General features: G+C 44.1%; 1 protein-coding gene and 1 pseudogene across 3 annotated transcripts; one reads left to right on the forward strand and one right to left on the reverse strand.

The window, feature by feature from the left end:
• The first annotated feature begins 63 nt into the window (after nt 1-63).
• Nucleotides 64-570, forward strand: LOC114219452 (D-aminoacyl-tRNA deacylase 2 pseudogene; annotated as a pseudogene).
• A 6,718-nt stretch (nt 571-7,288) lies between these two features.
• On the reverse strand, nt 7,289-13,799 carry VGLL2 (vestigial like family member 2). 3 transcript variants are annotated; one of them, XM_028117004.2, is made up of 4 exons: nt 13,719-13,799; nt 11,177-11,486; nt 8,627-9,148; nt 7,289-7,329 (listed from the first exon to the last, which is right to left on the reverse strand). In XM_028117004.2, exons 1-4 carry the CDS (start codon nt 13,797-13,799, stop codon nt 7,289-7,291), a joined length of 954 nt encoding a protein of 317 aa, XP_027972805.1. The 3 variants fall into 3 exon arrangements, with proteins under 3 accessions (XP_027972805.1, XP_027972806.1, XP_027972804.1); XM_028117005.1 differs by lacking the exon at nt 8,627-9,148; XM_028117003.2 differs by lacking the exon at nt 7,289-7,329 and having other exon boundaries at nt 8,523-9,148.
• Between the last annotated feature and the right edge of the window lie 10,684 nt (nt 13,800-24,483).

A 24,483-nucleotide genomic window follows, 5' to 3' on the forward strand; every position in this document is an offset into this window, starting at 1 on the left:
TTTTCTTACTCCTTTAAAAAAGTGCAAGCAGGAACGAATCGGATTGCAACGCGGGTTCAAACCATGTCTGAGAGCGGCCGGATACCTCAGGCCCGGGCGCTTCTGCAGCAGTGCCTGCACGCGAGGCTGCAAGTACGTCCAGCCGAGGGAGACGCCGAGAGCCAGTGGGTGGAGGTTCAGAGAGGATTAGTAATCAACGTGTGTTTTTTCAAGGGAGCTAATAAAGAACTTCTTCCCAAAATGGTTAATACACTGTTAAATGTGAAGTTAAGTGAAACAGAAAATGGTAAGCACGTGTCTATATTGGACCTCCCTGGCAATGTTCTAATCATCCCTCAAACCACCCTTGGGGGGAGAGTAAAAGGAAGAAACATGCAGTATCACTCTAACTCTGGAAAAGAAGAAGGCTTGGAACTTTATTCCCAATTCGTGACTCTATGTGAAAAAGAACTGGCTGCCACCAGCAAGTGTGCCGAAGCTGGGGTTGTGGTGGAACATGGTACATACGGGAACAGGCAGGTGTTACAGCTGGATACCAATGGGCCATACACACACCTAATTGAGTTTTGAAAAATTAAAAAGTTAGTTTCTACAGTTGTTTTCTGGTATAAAATGGTCTCAACTATAATTCGATTTTCTTCCTCTTCTTGAATACCTTAATCTACAGCATTTTTAGACAAGAAAATCCTGGGGCCTATCCATACCTCTGCAACCTGTTAATTGGATGACCTTGCCTTGCCAAGTCACCAAACTCTGGATCTCATTCACCTTTCATCCTGCTTTCCCCTACACTTCCACTTGAAAACTTGAAAAATGCTTTCTATTCACCTTATAGTCACTGTGGAAATGTTCTTAGAGAGCTGTACTTAAGTATTTTGCATGAAGAATTTTGTGCGATCAAGAAAAATATTTCTTATACCCTCAAATGTATGAAGTATGTAATAAAAATAACTTTGTATTAAAATTAGGTAAAATCCCACAAAAAAAAGTGCAAGCAAAAAAAATTGTTTTTAGGGATCTTTGAACAAGGAAGAACAAATATCATAAGCTATGTTCTCCGTGTTTCTTACCAAAAGTCTGTCAATGCCTTTCTGTCAGTTTCTGGGTATGGAGGAGAAACTATCTGAAGTAAAAACAAGATTTCACACTCCACCAAGCAAGGTGGGATAACACTAATAATACAGAACTTTTCAGCAGTGCTTCCGAAGATACCAGAAACTTCCATTAAAAAAGCAGGTACAATATTAAAAAAAAGTCATATGATACTAGATGAAAAAATGTCCAGTTATTTTCTGGGATGCGTTACACATTGTGTAAAATATGGTAGATGAAGAAAAAAGAAATTAGACTGTACGTAGTGAAAATAAACATCAATGACAACAAAATATATGTTTTTGTTTTCCATCCCATTTCTTGATTGTGCTGTTATTGGCACAGGGCCAATTATAGAGTTGCCGAAAATAAGGGCAAGGCTGTAGCAATGAGAATTAGCCGGAAAAGAAACAAACTTACGACATTCCCATCAATTATGATTGTTGTTTTGAGCCATTGTGTGTGTAGAATTTTAAGATATGTAATTTGCTTTTCCTGAATGAGAACTATTTTTATTTGAAGTGTGCTAAAGAAGTTTCCAAATTATAAGAGTATTTTAGTAGTTGTAAATACACATAGAGATCAAAGCATATACTCCATAAATAAATGCTGCTAAAAATTTCTGCCTAGTTAACTCGATCGTGAGAGTCATGCAAATATTGATTAGGAATAAAAAAATTTTAATTCTTTAGTTTTGTTTTCCAAAAGTTGGGTTTACCCTTAACCTAAATTTTCTCATATGTAATAATTACATATTACGTATGTAATAATTACAGTGTTGATGGGAAATGGAACAGAGGAGGATAGTTTGAGCAAAATCACGTCCGCCATTTGACACAGTGCGAGATAAATAGAATCAGAGATTACTGGGAGTTTTTAAGAACAAAACACAGGAATAAGAAATATGCTGCTGTTCCTTTTTTTAGAGGGAAATAAATGAATTCCAGTAAGGGAATGGAAATTTGGACATCTTATTTTTGTTCTAGAGGAGCTTAGTTCCGTAAGTGTGCATTGGAAAACTCTGAGAGATACTGTAACCTGAGGTAGACATGACAGTACAGTGGAGACCTTTAGATTTTTCTCTCGTTGAGTTAAACCTGTTTTGTAAAGTGAAAAATTCCAAATAAAGGGTAATGTTTTACCAAAGTAATAATTATTCCAGTAAATTTGATATATGTATTTCTGTAAACAATATGTTTCTCAAAACAGTAATTCTTTAGTAAAAATATTCTGCTCTTTCCCCCTAAAAGAGAATCTGTCTCTCTTCTTAAAGTGAGCTTGGATTAGCAGAACCACCTCTGCTGACTCCGCCGGAGGTCACTCTGCCTGGGCTCGATGTTTCTGCTGGAGTGCGGGTCAAGGCTGGAAACAACTGGGGGCTGTTCCTGAAGGCTGCTTTGCCTTTTTAGGGTATGAGGGTGGTCTCCCTGTGTTTAGGATAGCATGATTGACAGCTCCACTCCAGCTCCAATTAGCACCCTATAATTTATTAGCTTCTGCTTTCAGATTATGCGTTAACTTCACAAATATTTCAACCACGGAACCAGCAGCTATCAAGTGTCTCTTTCCTGATCCAGCCCTCTGGGGCTGGAGTGAAATACAAGGAAAGAGCAGTACAGTTGGTCTGTCAAGTGAGAATAATCATTTCTGTCTGTGCCTGTCTGAGGGCACGGTGTCTCTGATTTCCCTTTAGGCCTGCAACAGAGAGAGAGAGAGAGAGAGAGAGAGAGATCTGTAGATAGATTCCATATTGTGAGGGTACCATATTTATATTATTAGAGTTTCATTTATTCATGAGAGATAAGGGAAACGTGGTGTTGAGGAAATGTGAAATTTACGTTTGCTTAATCCCATTGCTTGTGAAAATGTCAAAACTTCAGTTATGTACAAACAGAAGGTCTAATAATGATACTGCCTTCAGGACATTTATTCCTTTACTCCAGATTTTAGGATTATGTAATAGATAATGAATAATAATAAATCCTAAAAATCTTGCAAGGAAAATGGAATATATGGAGTATGGACTTTGATAAGTATGATCAAAATGTAAATTATTTGCAGGCATCTTGTCAACAGAGTGTTAAGGCAATTTTATAAAGGAATCTTATTTTTTTTGTTTCATTTAATTTTAAAGTCTTTTCAAATATCTTTCAAGTTTCCTTTCATGTTTTGACACCATAGGAATTACATTTAAAATGCAATTTATAGAAATAGCATTTATATGAAAAGCAGTTTGTCTCTTATTTTTTTTATCTCCTCCAACCCCAAAGTGATCAATCACTAAGTGTTAAAAAAAAAAATCCCGTTTCTTTTGATAGAAAGGGTATGGGTGACCACACATAAACCCAGGGTTTATGATTCTGAGCAAATTGGAGGTTAAATTGATCTTAAGACTTGTTTCCTCTGATAAAAAGGGCACAGAAAGAGCAGTACTTACCCAGAAAGAGTGGCAAGAGAAGCTTCCAGTCAAGGGATCTAAGTCCTAACCTCCACCACCTCTGCCCTCCTTCCTATCCAGGCCCAAATCAATCTTAAGTCATTGCTAGAATTTGCCACATGTTGAAATAGAACTTCAAAGGGGGAAATGAGACAGGATGGCAACTCCTTTTAAACTAAAGGAGTAGAACAGATAGAGTTCCCTGAAGTTGGGTGACTGAGTTCTCAGCCAGAGGGCAATCGGCAGAAGGATTACTTGGTGGCGGAGAGCTGTCTCTCCCCTTTTCATCACCTCTCCCTCAATCGAGGCCAAGTGCACAGGGAACACTGCACTGGGAGACCACCGCTGCCAGCAGGGATGAGTAGAGGAGAAGCTTGTCTTTCTCTCAAGCCCCCCAACCAGGTAGAACACGTGAAAACGTCATGTTGGCCTTTCCCCGTGTCATCCTTCATTCCCTTGAATGTCCTTTAATCAATGACCGGGGCCTTCTCTAATCTGCACCATTTCATGAATATTAGCAAGACAAGGGAATTAATATTTTGCATGAATTTGGTGCGCCTAAAGCACGTCTGTTAGGATTTTTAATTCTCAACTTCTCTCTGATGCTCTTATGACACAGACAGGATCATTATAGTTCTATGTCGTCTTGCATTTCTACTTGGGGAACGTCTAACATGGAGGGAAATGCTGTCATCTGAGTGTCCTGTGTGCCAGGTCACTGGAGCCCGGCTCAGCAGTCTGGATGGTCTGGTCAGGACTGCCCCAAAGGCCAGTTCCAGTGAATGAGTCTCCTCACCAGCAACCTGATATTCAGGTCAGATGCAGCTCAGGGGAGAGGCTTCAGTAATCAGAACCTTGTGGCTGGGCAAATGCTCCCTCTGGGTTCCAAGCAGAGATCCTGTGGGTGCTAACGCAGTGGAGCATGGGCAGAGTCCCTTCCGGTGGGGATTGTTTGGAGACAGTGTCCAGCAAAGAATGCACCACGTGCTTTCTTCCTCAACGGCAAATTCTCAAAAGCGAGCTGGGACTTAATGCATTTTATTTAGGCTTGTATATACTAGTGATCCGTGCCAATGGAACATGGATTAAAAAAATCCGCAGAGAAGTCCAGAGTTAATTTTAGTTATTGCCTCAATGTCCAAACCTCAGGCTAACTCTTTACACGACTCGGTCGGGTTGGGTGTGAAGAGCTTCAGGGCAGGGATGTCTGCTAAATACTGAAATGAATTAATAAGAGAAGCAATAATAATTTCCTCCTGGAGAAGAATGGAAATCTGCATCTGACTGAATGGTCTATAGATAGTATCATTTGATGAAGAGGTGTAAAAATGTCCTATGATAGTTCCTTTGGGACCAGGGATTCCATAAGGTCTATGGTATGTCAATCTTTGGTGCCCTGCCTCTTTCCCCTTCCTTCTTCATCTGCCATGGAGGAGAAAGTAAACCCAGAGTCGAGCCACCCAAGACAAATCAGAAGTCGAGCCACCCAAGACAAATCACAAGCTGCCTGTGCAGTGGGTGACAGTGCGGTCTCTTGCACCCAGGCTGCCTGGGTTGGCATCCTGGCTCTGCCACTTACTGGCTGGGTGACTGGGCAAATGATTTCTCCTCTGTGAGCCTCAGTTATCTCATGGGTAAGAAGGGGATCACCATCATAAATACACATAGACTTGCTGTCAGACTTAAATGAGTTAACCTGCATATGAAGCCCTCCGACCAGCGCCTGATGAATAATTAACATCAGTTGTTGTGAGTGCTATCACATCTGATGCAGCATAATCAAGTACCTTCCATAGAAGCAAAACCAGTAATAGGTTCTTGAAATGATCATAATCTACTTCACAGCGGCCAAGATGACAGAACGAGGGGATGGGTACCTCTGCTAAGCCATACTCTGAGTAAGGTCCCTTACTGCCCCCAACTCTTCAGACTATTATCCAAGATAAATTGTATTTGTTCCTCATGTTCTAACGGAGGTCAAGATTTGAGCTAATATTTTTATGCTTTAACAATCTAGAAGGGCAATTTGATAATAACACAGAATATTTCTTTCGGGCACTTTAGTGAATGAACACAATTTTAGCATCAAGAGAAAATTAAGAGAAAAGACCACTCATTTCTTAATAATTAACCTCTCTCTTTCCTCTTTCTTCCTTTTTTTTCGGGGGGGGGCGGCTAGTGGTAGGTTTGTTTTCTTAGCCTAGCTTCCTAAACTGTAATATCACCAATATTTCAAAAAACACTTTTTAACTGACTACTGTCTTAAGAGTCTAGAATCGAAGAAGTAATAATAATTCTCTCCTGGAGAATAATAAACGTGTGCCTCACTGAATGGTGCCCAGGTGGTGCTTTCCGTAGCATCTCTACCTTCAACCCAGTGAATGCCGTCCGGTAAGCCTGGGCTTCTGCAGGCCACAGTTTTCTCATTTGTGAAACAGAGGTGGGATACCTAACTTCTCAATCCTGGGGTTGATGTCAAGTGAAAAGGGTTAATGGGTTTCACAGAATGGCAAACACTTTGGAAAAACAAACAGCACTATATACATAAAGTAATATTGGTTACTGACAACAGATTGTACTACTATAAATTATTTTATTCTACTCGGGAAGGACTAAGACATTTATTTTCTTTTTATGAAATAACACAGCGACCCTGTAGTAAAGAGACATCTTTACTGTTCATTTCTTCTTCCTCATCACCTTCAGCTTTGCCCACGCACAGACCCCTTCCCCTGTGCCAAAACGAAAGTGACCAAATTGCAACCACAGAGACTGAGAGGAATATTCGAGGTATTAGAGACTCTGTGGACATTTCTTCCCCTTGTGGCGATTCCTGGTTCTTCTTCACGGAGACAGTTGGGGTTTCTTGCCTTTTTTTTTTCCATCCAGAGGAGGATGGAAGGAGAGACGGAATTTGTGGGAGAGAAGGCAGAGAAGGGCTTCTTCTTTCATTGTAGAATGTTCCTTGTAAAAAATATGATATATATCTACACACACACACACACACACACACATACAAAATAGATCCAGTGCAATTGCAATTGTTGTGCCAAACACTGGGAAGCGCCACCTTGGTCGATGTATTTCTGGAGTTTTCAACAGTTGTCCTACAACAGCTGCATTTCAGCAAGACTTGGGCAGGTGGCTCCAGAGAAGCCACTTGCCACTCACATTTAGGCTGAGGCTTCCATGTTCACAGTCCAAAGGAAAAGAGTGTGTCTTTGTGTCTGGAGTGGGTGTTGCAGAGAAGGAGTGGGCACGAAGGGAGCTGGAGGCCATGAGGTGAGGAAGAAGGCATTGCGAGTTGGCCTCTTTTACTTCCCTACCACAGTCTTCGATGCAAATACAAATACATTTTAAATGTGAGGATACTGACATCAGTAGTGCTATGGTCACACTACTTAATGATATAATTCACATCAGCATAAAAAATATTCACACCAAAATGTCTTTTTTTCCCCTCCTCTTTCCAAGAAAACTTATGACATCATATCTAAGTGAGCTCACTGCTGGTTATTTCCAGTGATTTGCCCAAGAGTCATTAAACATGATTCAGAGTCTTTGGATCTGCTCTTTCCGCAGAAGGAATTATTGTTAGACAAAATTTCTGTAGCTGTATGTTTTGGTTTTCCCAACACGTGGAGATGTTTGAAGTCTCTGCCTTCCCCCACGTCGTCATCCATGAAGTGAGAGGCCCAGATGCTGAGCCTCCGTGGCTGGTCGGAAGGGAAAGGGAAGGGGAAACCCGGGGTCATCTGATCAGCTCAGGAGGGATGCACCACAGAGGGAATAACGACGAGCTGCAAACCAAGATCAGAAGCCATTACAAACCCACTCGATTTCAGCTCTGAGAGTCAGCAATTGCTCTATGCAGAGACCTACAGGGAACAAGTTTGGCTGTCTAAAACCGGTACAGATCCTTGCCTTTGTCCTGAGCCTGTAAACCTGAAAACAGAGAGAAAACAAAAGAAAGAGAGAGGGAGAGAGGGAGAAGAGAAACAGAGGGAGAGAGAAGGGGTTGGGGGTGGGAAGGCACAGGTATTTAAGGAAAGAGAAAGACAAACACCACTGTTTTATTGTGAATGTCACAGAATTCATTTAAAGGGCATGAATGAAAGTAAAAGCAAAGCAAACAGAAATGTCAAATCTTCACCTGAAGGAAGGGTGCGTGGGCAAGACCACAAGCCAATGATTGCATTTATAATATAACCATTTTTTGGTTATGCCCTAAAAATAAAGGAAGCAGAAGAATGTACCTTTCAAATTCAACTCACTGAACCAGAAACTTAATATAGTCATGGAAATCACATTCTCTTTAAGTTTTACATTTTAAGAGACCTATTTAATTTCGCAATTAGGTTGATATCAGAAGCACATTTTTCTTTCCTTATAATTGTCACTAAGAGACAATATCCTCCGCCCAAGCTGTAGAAGATTTTGAACTACATTCTTAGCTCTAGGTCCTCTAGATCAGCGCTGTCCAATAAAAACACAATGGGAGCCACCGGCATAATTCTAAATATTCTAGCAGCCACATTGGAAAAAAGTAAAAAGAACCAGATGAGAATTAATCTTAGTAATATATTTTATTTAACCCAATATGTTCAATATGCAATGTGTCGAAAGTATTCCAACATGCAATCAACATAAAAATATTAGTGAGATGAATTTTACATTTTTTCTTTGTACACAGTTTTGAAATCCAGTGCGTATTATGCGCGTACAGCACATCCCAATTCGTCCTAGCCACATTTCAAGTGCTCAACAAGTACATGCGGCTAGCGGGTACAGAATTGAACAGCGCAGAGCTAGAACCTTTTCAACAAATTATTTACTTATTTGTTTATTTATTTACATTTGAAAAAAAGCCCCTTTTATATCTACCAGCCAGGTTAGGGCAGTGTCCTTCTTTCTCATTCTGCCCACACCGATGACACTGGGTCATCTGTCTGCTGAAGCACAACCCTGCCATGCAGACCTCTGGGCCACAACGTCACTGGGGTCTCCAAGGAGAACTAAGGGGGATCCGGGGCTCAGCCCAGGGTCGGACACAGGGCAGGAGGGGCCCGGGGAGGCCAAGCTCCCTCTCCCGCTTACCTGAGTCCACGCTGAGTCCCAGACCCTGGGCCACATCCCCCGCGGGGCTGGCGAAGGGTCCCCCGGGCGCGGCCCACGCGGCGCCGGTGGGCTCGCCCTTGGCGGAGAGCTCGCAGGGCGGGCTGCCCGGCGCTGGCGCCGGGGCGGGCGCGAGGCGGGCCGGGCGCCCGGAGGCTGCGGGCATCAGCAGCGGCCCGTAGCGCGGGTCGAAGTGCGGCGCGTAGACCTCGTGCACGGCAGCAGGCCGCGGGTAGGGGGCGGCCTGGGCGCCGAGGGCGCTGCCCAGCGCGTAGGGGTGGTGTGGGTGCGCGTGGTGCGGGTGCGCGTGGTGCCAGGGCTCGGCCGCGCCCTGGTGCAGGTGGCTGTGCAGCGCGGCCGGCGAGTAGGGGTCGGCGGCAGCGAAGGGCAGCTCCGAGTGCGCGGCGGCCAGCGGGCTGCCCAGAGGCGCGGGCACCGGTGCCTGGTACGCGCTGTTCCAGAAGGAGGCGGGGAAGCTGCGCTGGCTCATCGGGAAGGAGGCGTCTGCAGGCCGGCGAGGCGGAGGGGAGGAAAGGAAAAGAGCGCGTCACCGCGGGGGAGGTGGAAGCGCCAACCCCGCGCGGCGGGAAAGCTGAACGCGCCTGGCGGGCAAAGGGCTGGCAAGCCGCGGCGGGGAGCGGACCTACAGCCGGGCCTCGGGGGCGGCGCCTTTCTGAGGGGGCTGCAGCCTGCGAATTCGAGGTTGAGGCACCGCAAAATGGGGGAAACCCTTCGGGAAGGAGGGCCGCTTCCTCGGAATTTGCAGACGCGTCTTCAGTGCGGAAACCCCAGGACAGACTAGACTGGGAGAGGAAGAGAGGAGAGACACTCCCTTTCGTTCCAGTTTTGGGGCGCAGGGAGCTCCCTCCGACTCGAGGCTTCGCTGCCTCGGCGGCCTCGGGGTAGACTCGGCCTCCCGGTCCCAGCCCGCAGCCTCGCCCCAAGCTAAAGATACCTCTTCCCACTCTTGGTCAGCAGCCTAGCGATTTCACGAGCCCCTCTCGCGTTTCAGCCTCCCCAGCTCCAGAAAATGTGCCCCTCCAAGGCCTCCGATAGACTGGAAGTCCATCGACATATTTCAAAGTCTTGCTATTATTAGCCTCCTTTCTAGAAACCTACTTTCAAATATTTTTTTCCAAGAACTCAAGCAAAAGAGTAAACTGGACATACTAAAAGGGCAGTTGTATTATTTGCAGAGGGACGCAAAGGGACAGATCTTTTAAGTTTTACTTAATAATATTTGTTCCTTAAAGTGTGGACGCCAGGAATAATAATAATTCTTATGGCCAGTATCACTGTTGACCCCTAGTGCCGGGAAGCATTTTAAGAGAACAACAGCATTTAGATCAAATTTGTTGTCCTTGGTGGGAACGGAGGGAAGGAAAGATATTTAATTCCAGGGGACTTGATCCAGCACCTCCTCTAGGGAAGGCATCTGCCCCACATACTAGAGAATTAAACATGTGTTGAAAATGCATTCTAAGAGAGACTTAAAAAAATGTTCTGTATTCCAAACTAATGATTTGAGATCTTATCTAGGCAAGGATTGCACAAACTGTCAGATACTCTTAAGAGAAAAAGGGAGGGTGAGAGCTGTCATCCCCCTCCCCAAATGTTATATTCGTTTTTCTTTCACAAGAAAGTCCTCCTTTCTCATCTTGGTACAACACATCAAAAATTAAATTTAGTGAGAAAGCTTACCAAATAGTTACCCCCACCCTTGCCTGGGAATAAAAAGAGATTGAGATTTCCTAATAGACGGGAGATTGGCCAATAAATCATTGTCCCAGGCTAGATAAAGCAATGCTCTGTGAGAAGGGTAGAACAATAAAGAGGGGGTGTTTGGGGGGGAAACCCTAGAGATGTTTTGGCTGTACCTAAACTTTTATTTCTTTGGTACTTGCTTACTGAAAGACATTTTTTGCTTCAAGATTTCCTAAGTAATTGAAGCCTGGCAAAAAGCACACATAGGTTTTAAGAGACATTCATCAGCAGGTTTTGCTTCCGGTGGGGTCTAGGACTTTCTCCTCTGGGCAAATTTTCAGGGACTGCTAAGAGCCCTGGAGGTTGTTGTAGGTGAAGATCTTCCACGTGGCTTGGGACAGTGTTTGAAACCTCACACTCCCACAGCACTTTTACATACATTTTCATATTTGTCCTACAGCCATCTCCAGTGACAGTTAAGAGGGCAAGTATTATTCTAATTTTAGAGACCAGTAAATAGAGTGACCCCAAAGAGGTTAAGAGACTTGCCCAAGGTCATATTGCTAGGAAGTGGTAGGGCCAGCAGGAAAATCCAGGTCTCCCAATTCCAAGGCTAGTGTTTTTTCTAAGTCACTGCCCTGCTCTGCTCTGCCTCTTCAAGGAGAGATTGTTTCTCCTTCCTTCCTTTTACTTACACTCCCCACAAGCCCCTCCTCACCTCCTCTCTGACACCTAGTATTCTTTTGGCTGCCTTTCCTTGAGCCCAGTAGGGGGGCCTCAGGCCTAGAGGGCTCTCTATCTGCCCTTAGAAGCGAGCCCTTTACTCACCCCGCCAGGGCCCGGAGCTCCTGGGTGCTTTGCTGCTTGTACAGCTTGGGGAATAGCTGCTAGGCTGGCTCAGGGCCCTACTGAAGTGCTCATCCACCACAGAGCTGATGTCCCCCTGGAAATAGGTAAAGAGGACGCAGCGGGAGTTGATGTACTCTGCCTCTGGTGGGCGCTCTTTCTCTGGGCTGCCTTCTTCCTCTTTGATACTGGCTGGAGTTTGGCTGGAAAAGGAGCTGCCGCTGCCCGTGCTGTTGCTGGGGCTGGCGTTGCACTCTTGCGCTTCCTGCATCTTGGAGTAATAGGCTAGTTTCTGCTCCAAGAGAGAAAGAACAGAGAGGTCAATTTCAAAAGAGATGGCAAACTGGGTTCCCATCTCACTCCGTCAGATTCCTAAGGTATCCAGGGGAAAACTGGCATCCAGGCCTAAGCCCTGTGCTCAGTAACACGCGTGAGCTCCTTGAGAGGCAGACTGCCCTGCTTGGTGTCTCTGGCTCCCCAGAATTCCTGCCAGACCCCAGGGAAAGCTCTCTGAAGATGTCAGGGGAAAAGTCCCAGAAGATGCCAGGCTATGAGCTGAGTTGAGCCACAGAGCCAGACTCGGGGCAGATATATTTTTAAAATCAGGCTCCAAGGATGAAGGGCACCCAAGTCCAGTTAGAGCCTGACTGTCCCCTGCCTAAGAATCCAGGGCAGATGCACAAGATGCAAGATTCAAGCATCGTCCTGATAGAGCGTGAAAATGCCAAAACCCACTCCATGCAGCCAGGAATGTAGAGGAAAAACCGCCACAGAGGTAAGATATAGTTCCATCTAGGAAAGAATCATGTGGGGTAAAAATGTGGAATAACATTCCGACATGGATCATATGAATAAATGCAAGCTGATATTTGTTTGGTCGCCCATAAACTGTCCACTTAAAAGTCTATCTCAGTTTTTAAAGAGATCTTCTTTTGAGTAAGGAAAAACCAGAGGGCTGTGTGCATTTCGACCCTCACCATCTCTGTGCACATTGAGGAAACACGTAATAACAAGGAACCGAAGAAGAAGATCTTGGCCAGGAGGATGGGTAATTTGTGGCTGTCTGGTAGTGATTTTAAAAAACCAAGTGTAGCTGCTGAAATATTCTCTTAGAAATGAGCAATAGACGAATGCCGTGTTAACGCATTTATGCAGGCAGAGATGGCCTTGAAGCAGGCTGATCATACAAAAATGAACAGAGAACTTAATGGAATAGATTGGGTTGGTCCAGGATCAGGGAGGAGAAAGGACCAAACAGACAGAAAACCAACCCCTCTCTCTTCTTTGCAATAGTGCCAACCTGGGAAGGAGTCATCTCAGACCCTGAAGCCAAAAGACTGTAGTTACTTAGTAGAATGACCACTTCTACCACATTCCCGCTTGGCTTATAATGAGGGACTCTGGTGATTCCCCAAATTAACTTTGTGAGACTAAACAAACTCTTAGATGGAAAATTTAAAAGGGGAGGGGAGGTAGAAGGAGAAAAGCAAAACCTACTCCTTCCATCATTAATTCATCCAGAAATTTTCGAACGGACATTCTGAATTTGCAATCAAAATTGGCAAAAACTTGGACCAGCGGTCCGGAAGTATTTCAGTCTCTCTTGAACAGGAGTCCAGGCCCTCACTTTGGAACCTGCTCCTGACTCCTACAGCCCCCTGGATGTGTGATCTTATTCTTTGACTGGACTACAGTCTTCAGTTTCTACAATATCAGCTGAGGACGTGGAAAGAAAAACTGATCGACCAGACTCCGCCCGGAGAAGAGAGAAATTGGAATAATTAAACGAAACTTCAAGAGTTTGCCCGAACGGGGTTAAGTGGTCTTCTTACAGGTGGGCTTGTGGACCGCAGGATAGCCCGATGCAGCCACTCAGGCTCTAGAAAGGCGAAATATTATCTCTGAAGCTCGCATCCGCCAGGTCAATTGCACCCCAATAATAATCCCTAGAATTTTGCAAAGATTATCAAACCCACGCCTTCACGCGGTTCTCTTTGTAACGAATTCTCTGGTTCCGGAATTAATTGGCCTGATCCCTTGAGAATTGAAACGGGAAAAAGTCACTCCTTAGATAAGCTTGCAGAGATGAGAACGCAGGTCTTTGTGTTTTAGGCAGAAAGACAGAGACAGGTCTTTGCTTTTGTTCTCTTGTCACTCTCACCTTTGAGACCAAAGTTTGGTTTTCCCTGCGTGAGCTTTGCTCGCATCTCCCCTCACCCGCACCGAAGAATCTGGAGTCCGACAGATCGCTGGCGCGATCCTCGTGTGATGGTTCCCCGGAAGGACGGGGCACGCATTAGCGGGCTTAGCTGCCTTCCCGAGAGAGCAAGTGGACAAGCTAAAGGGGTTAGCTCAACCTACCGTTTGGCAGCGCCGGCAATCCCCGCATCCTCCGGGCTCCCGCCGCTGGCAGGACGCCCCGGACCGGTGCGGAGGTGTCCCGGACCTCGGGGTACAGGCGGTGCTTCAGCAAGCGGGGGCGCGCCACCCGTCTCCAAGGTCCCGGCCCGGAGGAGACACGTACCTGGTGGTAGGGGGTGTAGGCGGCTGCAAAGTAAGGCTGGGGAGGACCATAGACTTGGTACATAACATCCAGACAGCTCATGGCTCCCCGCAGCGGAGACGGCTAAGTGTTTTTTCATCAACTCCGGGTCGGTGGAGCGCAGTGATTCTGCATGGGCGGCGCTTGGACCCGAGCTCCCGAGTCATCGGCGGCGGAGCGGTGGGCTGCGCGCTCAGCGGCTCGGGATCCCGCTCTCAGGCTCCCCTCCCACCCCGGCACTTTGAGCCCGGACCGCGCTCCGGGATAGAAGCGCCCGAGCTCCCGCTAGTGGGCATTTAAACCCCACGCCGGACTGGCGTGCTGACGCCACTCCGGGCCGCGGAGGGGGCGGGGACCGGGGGGCCAATGGGGAGCCAGGGACTGGGCCCGAGGGGCTACCGGCGTGTTTCCCCGAGCTCCCCCGCCTTGAGCTGCTAGCCAAGGGTGCGGCAAATCGCGCGCCTCCGAGCCTGGGCCCTGAGGCTTCGCACCAAGAGGAGTAGGATTCCCAGGCTAATGCTGGACAGAGAAGCAAACCAAGAGAGAGACAGAAAAGGGAGAGGGAGGGAGGAGTGCAGGACGGGGAAAGTGGGGGGTTCTCACACTTGGGGAGAGAAGGAAGTTTGATGCGTGGTGGCAAAAGTCCCGTGGGAGAGCCCCGGCCTCAAACTGGAGAGTTGAGAGTGTGCGAGTCCGGGGGTGGCCAGGTGGGGCAGATTATCTGCTCTCGGCTTCTGGTGAGTGCCGGCAGGGATAGCGCGCTCCCCAGGAATCCCCTGGGGGATCCGCGGCACCTCAGACAGGAAGTCGAGGGAGTCGGGAGACTCCTGCCTGGCGCGTAGGAGCTCCCTCTGGGGGAGAAATGACAGTAGCGAAGCCGGTAAGGACTGATGCACCTGATGCACCTCCTCTGACCCAGCCCCCCCGCCGCCAGCTCCCACACCTCAGTTCCGCTTTCCGGGGTCGGTCCCTTCTGCCTCTTTAGAGTTCGATCCCGACACTTTCTCTTTGAAGTCCCCCACCCAAACCCGCTCCGTGGGCGCTGTTCGCGCCCCGCCTCTGGCTCCTCCCGGTGCGAGTTGCTTTCGAGGAGTCCAGGAGGCCCTACCCAGCCCCCGGCAGCCCCGGGTTTCCTCGGCCTGGGTCCTTCAGTGTTGCGGTAACTTCTTGGGACGAGGACTTGTTGACTGCAAGAGGAGTCATGCTAGGGAATGCAGGAAGTCAGACAGGACTTTTTGCTTTATTTTAGAGAGTTGAAAGGATGCATTTCAATTGTGAAACGTGCATCGCTGTTCTCTTTCCTGCCCTGAGAGTTTTACCGGCTCGGGTGGGCTTCCGGCCACGCTCTTCATTCTTCCCCAAGCACTCCCCACTCCCAACACAGTCCCCTGGGGAGGAGGGTGTCACAGTGGAGTCCAAGTTTAGGGATGAATCAAGACAACACTGTCGGTATGGCTGGGTCAGGTGGTGGGAAGGGCGTGGGCCTGACTTGAGAGGTAGGTGGGGGCAGAGCTTGGGAACATTGAGAGCCCAGAACCAAGGAAGAGGCAGCGTGCATTACGAACTCCAGTTATTACCCAATTAAAAAAAAAAAAAAAGTCTGACATCGATTCCCAGGCTGTATGCACCCTTAAAGAAATATTTGTCTTCAAAACGTGAATATTTAAGCCAAATTTTTCCGGGGTGAGGTTTTGGTTTTGCCCGAATAATAAATGCGAAGTGGCTCCAAGTCTCCAGTTCGGTTTATAAATGGTGAATTGTCCCGAGCGATCGAAGAGTTTCTTTAAGTACGATGTCTACTTTAAAGAAAATTAAAATAATAAAAAAAAAATAAAGACACCACTCAGTCCAGTTTTACGCATGCCTTTTCAGGGGCCAGGTTGCCTTGTGGCTGAGCTCTGCAGGCCCCTAGATCCTTTGGCGATCTAGGCGCACAGGTAGTGCAGAATATCCTTCCCGCCCCCACCCCAACCCTCCCGCCCAGGGTGCTTCGGAGAAGAGCAATTGCCTTGGTTTTCTCTGGAGGCTAAAGAGCGAACCTTTATCCAAAGAGCCGCAAAGTGCCCTCCTGGAGGCGTGAGGTGGGCGTGTAGGTCCCAGTCTTTCTCGCCGCCTAGGAGCGCGCTAGCTGCCGAGGGCCGCTCCGCCCTGTCCCGCGCCAGGTTCTGGCTCCGCCGGCCCTCGTTCCCGGAGTCAGGTCTGAGCGGGAGCCGAGGTGCCCAGGACAGATCGCGGCCAGTAGGCGCGACCACGGAGGGTCACACTCTGCCCTTCTGCGCAGGTCCTGCTGTCTATCTGTGGACACAGGTCCTACTTTGGCTTCCTCCAGCTAGAGCATCTCCGGGACTGAGTGTCCTTCGCCGCAGGGCGCTCTTCCCCGCGCTACCCAGGCTCCGCGGCGTGGCTGGAGGCCCGCAGTACTGCGTGGGTAAAGGCGCTGGGGCGTGAGCGCCGGATCGCGCGCCTAGCGAGGGCTGAGCAGCTCAATTCTCGTCCTTGCTCACCTCGCAGTAGCCACCTCCTATCCCCTGTACCCACTCACTTTGATATTTTTACTTGACTTTGACCATGGGACCAAAGGAACTTTGATTTTTTCCCCACAAATTCAGGAGAAAATAACAATCTCTCCGCATCCAGCGAGGCCCAGCAAAATGGTAATTATGTTTGAAAAGGATGACACGAGCGGTGACATCCCACGTTTCGAACAAAGACAAGGAAGAGAAGGTGATGCCAGTTGCCTAAGTCTGCTTTCTTTTCACATTTCTCAATCTCCTCTACTTGAACCAGTTTTTTGAAACCTTTCTCAAGCTAAGTAAGGGTACTTGGCCGCACAGGAGTTTAAAGCAACACAGGGAATTGGGGCCAGTGAGCATTGATTTGAATCTAGGCAGGAAAACAGTTGTCTCCCTCCAAGTCCAAGGTAAAGGAGGAAAAATGAAGAGTCCGAAGTTTTACAATATGCCTACAGATTGGAGCAAGGTCAGTATTTTCCGTGTATCTGGAAAGGTGTCATTTACACAAAGGTGGTATTTCTCAATCAGATGAGATTGTGCCTTGATTATAAGCTGAAGTAGAAAGTAAAACAAATTTAATCCCCTCTACCTCCTGTACTCTCACAGATATTCAAACCACCAGGACACGAACTGATCAAAGAAGTGACAAACCACCAGGACTTGAACTCGTCAGAGAAGTGAGATTTTGATTCAGAGCCTTGGGAATGGACTACAGAAAATTGGGAGAAAAGTCTCTCACTTCCTTCCTCTCTCTCCCCTTCCCCCAGTTACTTTAGAAGAGACTGCACACCAGACAGATGTCCCTGAATTTGGCTCCCCTGACAAATGTGTCAACATCCCCAGAAATGTCAACTATTACCATGACAGCTAAGTTAATTGCCTTTTAACTTCCTAATTGGACAGAGGGAATATCAAAACTTCTTTTAGAATGAATTCCACTTTATGATAGCTTCATGGCAATTTATTGAGCTGCGAGGAGGGAATTTGCTAAATGAAAGTAGTTAATTCCGCCAAAATTTCCTTTTAGTATCCCATTTTAGGGTTCCATTTTTTTTTCTAGTGTGCAATTCTAACAACGTCTAGAACTGTGAAAGTAAAAGGTGCCTTTATTCTTGAAGTTAACAAGTGAAGTTAATTACTTTTGAATGATTACATGTTTCAAGATATCACAATGAAATATTTTATTTTGTCTTCAGGAGGGTTATTTATCATTTTCCTAAGCTAATTTTCAATACCTTCAGAGTTTTTCTGTCCACCTGTGGCATCTTACTCTGAAAACGGCAAAGAAACAACTTTAAAGGAAGGATGTAGGAATAGACGAATTTGGAGAACTGACCTGCAGCCAGCCCAGGCCCTCCCTCACCCATGATTTATTTGGATCATTGACTGTTGGCATTTTATGTTGCCTTATGCTGCCAACCAAAGGAGATGAACACAGTGGTAATCTCATAGACATTGTTTTAACCCCTAACCCCAACCTGGCCTGTTTTATAGAGCAGAGATATATTTGGAATTTGAGAGTAACTGACAAGATTTTGTGGATTCCAAATATTAATAATATTAGTTGAAAACATGTCTGCAAAAGTCAGGTTTTGGGGGCACTGTGTGTTATTTAACAATGGTACTCTGGTGACTAATGGGGAATCCAAATGGTGATTTTATTTAAAAAAAGAAAAAGAAAAAGAGAAAAGCTGAAAGCTCACCTAAAAGCTAAGTAGAGGAATTCCAGTTGGACTTAGTGAAAAACCAAAGAGAAGAGAATTCAATTCTTTTTTTTTTTTTTTTTTTAAGAGCCTGATGTGGGACTCAATCCTAGGACCCTGGGATCATGATCTGAGCGGGAGGCAGATGCTTAACCTCCCGAGCCACCCAGATGCCCCTAAATTCCATTATTTTCATACAGACTTAGAATAGCTCTTAATGTCTTCAAGTAAAAACCCTTCATGGTCTATCTTAATGAATAGAGGAGACTACTTTGTAACTATTGACATATATTTAATTACTATATATTAAACTTTTCCTCTTTCATATTTTAAAAACTATTTTCATGTTACATACAAGTCACCTTCAGTTTAGGTGAAATCATCACAACGTTCTGAATTTAGTTTTCTCTTAACTTCTTATTGATGTTAATGGTCAGTTCCAAGATTGAGAAATATATTTAATACCACATTCATCTTTTAGAAGTAAGTTCTTTTTAATGAGTCTCTATGAAATGCGTAGTATAAAGATATCATTACACAAACTCATATGATTCAAACCTTTCAAAATGATAATGTACAAATGGCAAGAAGAGAGATTTGGAATAGGCGTGTGTGAAATATTTTGGCTTGCTATGTTTTTATAAGAGAGTAAGAGAAGGAAATTTGCATTCTCTGCTTTTGACTTGGACACAAAGAGTTAAGTCAGAGCACATATCAATTATTTCTTAATAGGGAGAAGTTTTCATCTTAACTTGCCTGGAAAAGTCATTCTAATTGGTATAGTGATTATAGTGAAAAAAATTATTTTTTAAAGACACACAATCTGGTGATATCCTAGAAGCTAACATAACTGAAACTTCTTTTGTGACATACAGGGACATAGAGGAATTTGCAGATTCAGAAGGTGGAAGTAGACTGAAGGATTTGAATTGGTGACTTAGATATTTGACGGTATTGGTGTTGATCCATTCCCAAACTTCTGTTTATAAACTTCATTTCAGCAGGATGCTAAAGGGGTTAAAAGGACACCACAGCAATAAGAGACAGAAGGTGAGGATATCCATCTGAGTGTGACATCCTGTCACATGCTTCAAGAGGTCTTGAAACAGCTTCTTAGAAATTCCCTCATAGGGAGTTTCTCGTGGCATGTGTGGAAGAATTTTTAGCACAGACTGCTAGACTGGCATTGACTGTCTTAATTTCATTGGTTGTTGTGACTGATTTTTAAGCAGATTTCCATGATGACATAAATAAATTAGGTTTAGCTATGCTTCAAGTACAACACATAGTATGATATTTGAAGGTGCATCAGGACACTTAAGCAGACCCAAAGCTGACTATATTTTTTATTTTTGTTCTTAACTCTATACTATAAATACTGGACATTATATTTTAAAGTAAAAGTCTGGTTGTTGACTATAAAATTTAAATTTCAGTGGCTGATATTATTTTTTTCATATTTCTTCACAAGATGCATGAACCAATCAAGTTGTAAAATAATCTAACCTGTAACATTACCTAAGATTTCTAAAATTTTTTTTAAAATTTGTAATGTAGGATTTAAAGAATAATACATAATTTTATATGTCTCATGCAGAATATTGCCACACAGTGACTCAAAGTAGAAATTTGGCAGTTGTCCAGATAATTTGGAATGAAAACCAGCTAAATATGACCATGTAATAAATCAAAGTGAAAATTCAGGTCTCAAAGTGGGCTTTCACCAAGGAAACTTCTTCCCATATTAGTAAACTAATGCCCATACTCCTAAGCATAGCTAATTCTTTCTCCAAATGTATGTGTGCTCAGAATCTGGCCTTGACCTTAATAATATCTGTTGATTTTGTAAATATTTTAAGACAATGATTCTGAAATGGTTCAAAATGAACACATATTTTTACCCTGTAGCTTTCTTTTTCTTTGCGGGTACTCAGTGGCAAAATAAATTTGAAGTCCTCATATGTATCTATCTATCTATCTATCTATCTATCTATCTATCTATCTATCTATCTATCTATCTCTATCTATCTATAGCTTTGCCCCTGAGTATTTGAGAGAGAGGTTCTTGCAAGGCACTGCCTGTAATTTTTTTTAGGAATGGATGTTTTAAAACAGCCTTTCGGTAAGCAGTGTAATTACTCTACTACTACACAGTTACTGTATCTAGAAAAATAGCCTGTATCTGTACATTTAAAATAAAGTGTTAAATTAAAGCGACCATACCAACAAGTTGAAGAGAAACAAAGATCCTTTTTTACCTCTGGTAGTAGGCCCGAAACCTAGGCAGAGTTATTTTATCAGAAGGAAAATCCCAACAGTAGGTGTCTAAAAGAAGATATCTCAAAGTACAAGTTGTCAAATAGTTACCTAGGTAGGCAGCTGGAGAAACTGGAGGGAACCATCCACTCTTCAAAGAGGAGGGGAAAGGTGGAAGGCCATGCTGCTGATTGCCACCTTTGTAACATATGAGGTGGCATACTTAACTGCTGGGTGCCTCGAGCTCTAAAGGTCACATACTTTGGGAACTCAGCCTACTGACCACATTTCCTGGGACATTGCCCTGCCTTCTCTGTGAAAGCAATACAGCCTCATCCTGATGACATTATCTTAGTCACTTTCTTAAGAATGGAGAAGGCTGATGAGTAGCATGGGAAGGAGTGATGGGCTGGATATCAAGACACAGCGTTCTGACCCATGGTGTGAAATGCTGTCACCCCCTCAGCCCTCAGTTTGTTCATTTATACAGAAAAGAAACTGGACCAGATAATCTCTATCTAAACGTGCTTATGGCTCCAAACACTGTAATCAGAACAAATTTACATTTGATTTGAAAATAGGGCACAATATTTATAAGCATTTCCGAAATGAATGTTATTTCCAACCTAAGATCCTTCTTGAAAAGTCGCACATTGTAAACCTCACCTGAAAATGAATAATTTTACATTCCCCAACTCTCACCAAATGGAGGCCTAATCTTAACGGTTGGATAGAATTAGCCAGAGATTCTTTAGAATTTCAGGGAAATGTAATATAAAGGGGAGTTGTGTCTTTCAAGCACACTGAGGACATGAAGTTGAGATGTCTGGTTTGCAGGACTGGAAGCAAAACTGCCCTTCTGCTTGCTTTCTATGGGCCCCAGTGCATGTGTGTACATCTGATGTCTGCTCCTTAGGAAATAGAAGTTCAACTTTTCTGAGCTTCCATGAGACCAAGAACAGAAAATAACCATTTTTTAATTTGTAAGGTTGGGGTTTTGAAACTGGAATTTTTTCTTTTTTTTTTTTCACATTGCATATTTCAATGTGTAGTAATATGTAGCCTATTTAATAGAGGAACTGAACTTACTAGAATTATTAGTCATAACATCTTGTTTGGTGATGAGTACTGCAAATTCTCCTGCCCAGGACTGGTGAATGCTTAAATAGATTTCTAGAAGAACATGAGCAATATCCCACACTATGTTAGGAATCTTAGCATTGATAAGAATTTTGACGCTTTGTTTATTCTTAGGAATGTTTGAAAATCACCTCCTATAGAGATGACAGTAAGTTTACCACTAGACTACCCCCTTTTGTTTCACACCCATAGAAATGATAAAGAAAATGTAGAAAGAGATAGCCAGAAAATACGACTGGACTCTGAAGTAGGATAAACATTCTAAAGCAAAAAATAAAACAGAAACTCAAAGCCATGAGCAGGTTGATTGTCATGGGCTTATTGGGCTCTGGACTGGATAGTGGCAGTCAGGCTCTTGGCTCCTGCAGGGGAATGGAACGAAAAGTTCTGAGCTGGACCCATAACCTAAAACCAAGGCTTGTTCTGGGACTCTCATGCCCACAAAGGAAGCTGAAAAAAATGGCTTTGGACTAGCTGCCCTGGCTATATCTTTATTAAAACTCCCATCCTGGCTTGGCAGGTAAATAGCTTCATGACCCCAAACTTGGCTAGATGGCCTTCTGACTCCATGCCTGGATTTGCGTCATCTTTGCTATCCCAATGGAGCAGGAATTCTGAAATATACACATAAGAACAGGATGTGGACTAAGATGTGTACAGAGATGGTGGGAGGGGCAGATGGAGGCGACTGGAAAGTGTTAGGGAGGGCAAGGGAGAAAATGCTTATATACTAAAATACATTATTATTATTTAGTCAAGCCTTATGTGATAAACACATATACATATATATGGCATAAGTAAACATATGTGTGTATATATAGTATATGCATATATGTAACACATGTATATGTAATGTATGCGTATATTATATGTAACACATATGTAAACATATGTGTATACATAGTATATGTATATATGTATATAATGTATGTGCATATGTATATATGTGTGTGCGAATGTATGTGTGTATATATACATTTTATCTATCTATCTATCTATCTATCTATATATATATATCAACCTCCCACAGATTAGGGCTCTCTCAGCAAGAAAAGGGAGGATCCCATATTGGGTAGACAACTAAAAGTATTTTGTATGAAATAAAAAGGTATTTAAAAATTATATTATTTCATTCAAAAAATAACATAAAATATTGTTCTGCAGAATCTGAAGACAAGCTTTACCTAATTTTCTAATTTTCTGTTTCACAGAGTGTTTGAGAGAGTAGTAAAAGTCTTGGTAAGGAAGCTGGACCAAGGAACAACAAAAGAATAAAGTCATTGACCAGTATCATTTGGAAACACTGATGCAAAAATTCTAAAGAGAATACTAGCATTTTGGTTCCAGCAGCTCTTAGAAAGATACATGGGGACCTGTCCTTTGAAGCTTTGAAGCCAAGCATTGACTTCTCCAGCTATGAAAATTCCAAGATGACATCTTCTTTCAGCAGAGAGCTGTTTTGTCTACACTGAAAATCTGTTGTGTAGTGCAGCCAGCTTCATTAATGATCTTGGCTAGATCTTCTGGAGAGCTTGCTGCAGCTTACATCAGCACTTGCTGCTTCCCCTTGTGTTATACTGTTATGGAGATGGCTTCTTTTCTTAAATCTCGGGAACCAAGCTCTGCTAACTTCAAATTTTTCTTCTGCAGACTCCCCACCTCTCTCAGCCTTCATAGAATTGAAGAGAGTTAAGGCCCTGCTCTGGATTAGGCTGTGGCTTAAGGGAATGTTGTGGCTGGTTTGATCTTCTATCCGGGTCACTAAAATTTTCTTCATATCAGCAATAAGGTTGTTTGGCTTTCTTGTCATCCATGTGTTCCCTGGGGTAGCGCTTTTCATTTCCTTCAAGAACTTCTCCTTTGGACTTGCAGCGTGCCTAACTGTTTGGCACAAGAGGTCTAGCTTTTAGCCTGTCTTGGCTTTCGACACGCCTTTCTCACTAAATTTAATCATTTCTAGCTTTTGATTGAAATTGAGAGATGTGTGGCTCTTCCTTTAGTTTGAACACTCAGAGGCCATTGTAGGGCTATTAACTGGCCTAATTTCAGTATGATTGTGTCCTAGGGTATAGGGAGGCCCAAGGAGAGGGAGACAGGGGGACTGCTCCAGTTGGTGGAGCAGACAGAAACATACCACATTTCTTAAGTTCACCTCTTACATGGGCGTGGTTTGTGGTGCCCCCACAACAATTACAATAGTCACAGCAAAGATTACGGATCACAGATCACCATAACAAATATAATAATAATGGAAAAATTTGAAGTATTGTGAGAATTATCCAAATATAACACAAGACTTGAAGCAAGCAAATGCTGCTGAAAAATGGCGCCGATAGACTTGCTTGATGCAGGGTTGCCACAGATCTTCAATTTGCAAAAAATGCTGTATCTGTGAAGCACAATAAAGTGCAGCTCAATAAAACGAGGTATGCCCGTATTTTGAAATAGGAAAAACAAAACAAAACAAAACATAACAAAAAAACCCCCAAACAATGTAAAATAAAAACCGAACAAACTTACAGAAGTGAAAAGAATAAATGAATTGTGATATATTAATACAATGCACATAGAAGTGATGACTTATAACTACAGGTATCAACATGGTTAAATCTAACAGTATTGTCAACAAACAGAAGGTGGTTGCCAAAATAGGATGATATTGTTTCTGTAGAACTTGAAGACCTGTGAAACAATGCTGTCTATTTTTATGGGTGTCTATATATATGTGCTAATAATATGACAACCACAAAAGAAATACGCGTCAATTTTAGGATAAGGCTACCACTGGGACATGGGAATGAGAAGAATACACAGGGGATTTTTATGATTTAAAAGAATCTGAGGCAAATTTAGCAAAATTTGTTAGGGCTGGGGAGTGAGTATGAGTGTTTTATTATGGTTTTCTTTTTTTTTTTTAAAGATTTTATTTATTTATTTCACAGAGAGACACAGAGAGATAGGGAACATAAGCAGGGGGAGTGGGAGAGGGAGAAGCAGGGGGAGTGGGAGAGGGAGAAGCAGGCTTCCCGCGGAGCAGCGAGCCCGATGCGGGGCTCGATCCCAGGACCCTGCGATCATGACCTGAGCCGAAGGCAGACGCTTAACTACTGAGCCACCCAGGCGCCCCAGAGTGTT

Source organism: Eumetopias jubatus, unplaced genomic scaffold (assembly GCF_037043125.1).
Source record: "Eumetopias jubatus isolate StellerSeaLion01/CBP00866 unplaced genomic scaffold, mEumJub1_p1.0 scaffold_6, whole genome shotgun sequence".
In the NCBI taxonomy this organism is placed as follows: domain Eukaryota; kingdom Metazoa; phylum Chordata; class Mammalia; order Carnivora; family Otariidae; genus Eumetopias; species Eumetopias jubatus.

Coding starts and splice junctions, on each gene's coding strand:
- VGLL2 (XM_028117003.2), bottom strand. CDS start 13,799: ATGAGCTGTCTGGATGTTATGTACCAAGTCTATGGTCCTCCCCAGCCT. Junction 11,487..13,718: donor CCTACACCCCCTACCACCAG/GTACGTGTCTCC, acceptor CTCTTGGAGCAG/AAACTAGCCTATTACTCCAA. Junction 9,149..11,176: donor GAGCTCCGGGCCCTGGCGGG/GTGAGTAAAGGG, acceptor GCCGGCCTGCAG/ACGCCTCCTTCCCGATGAGC.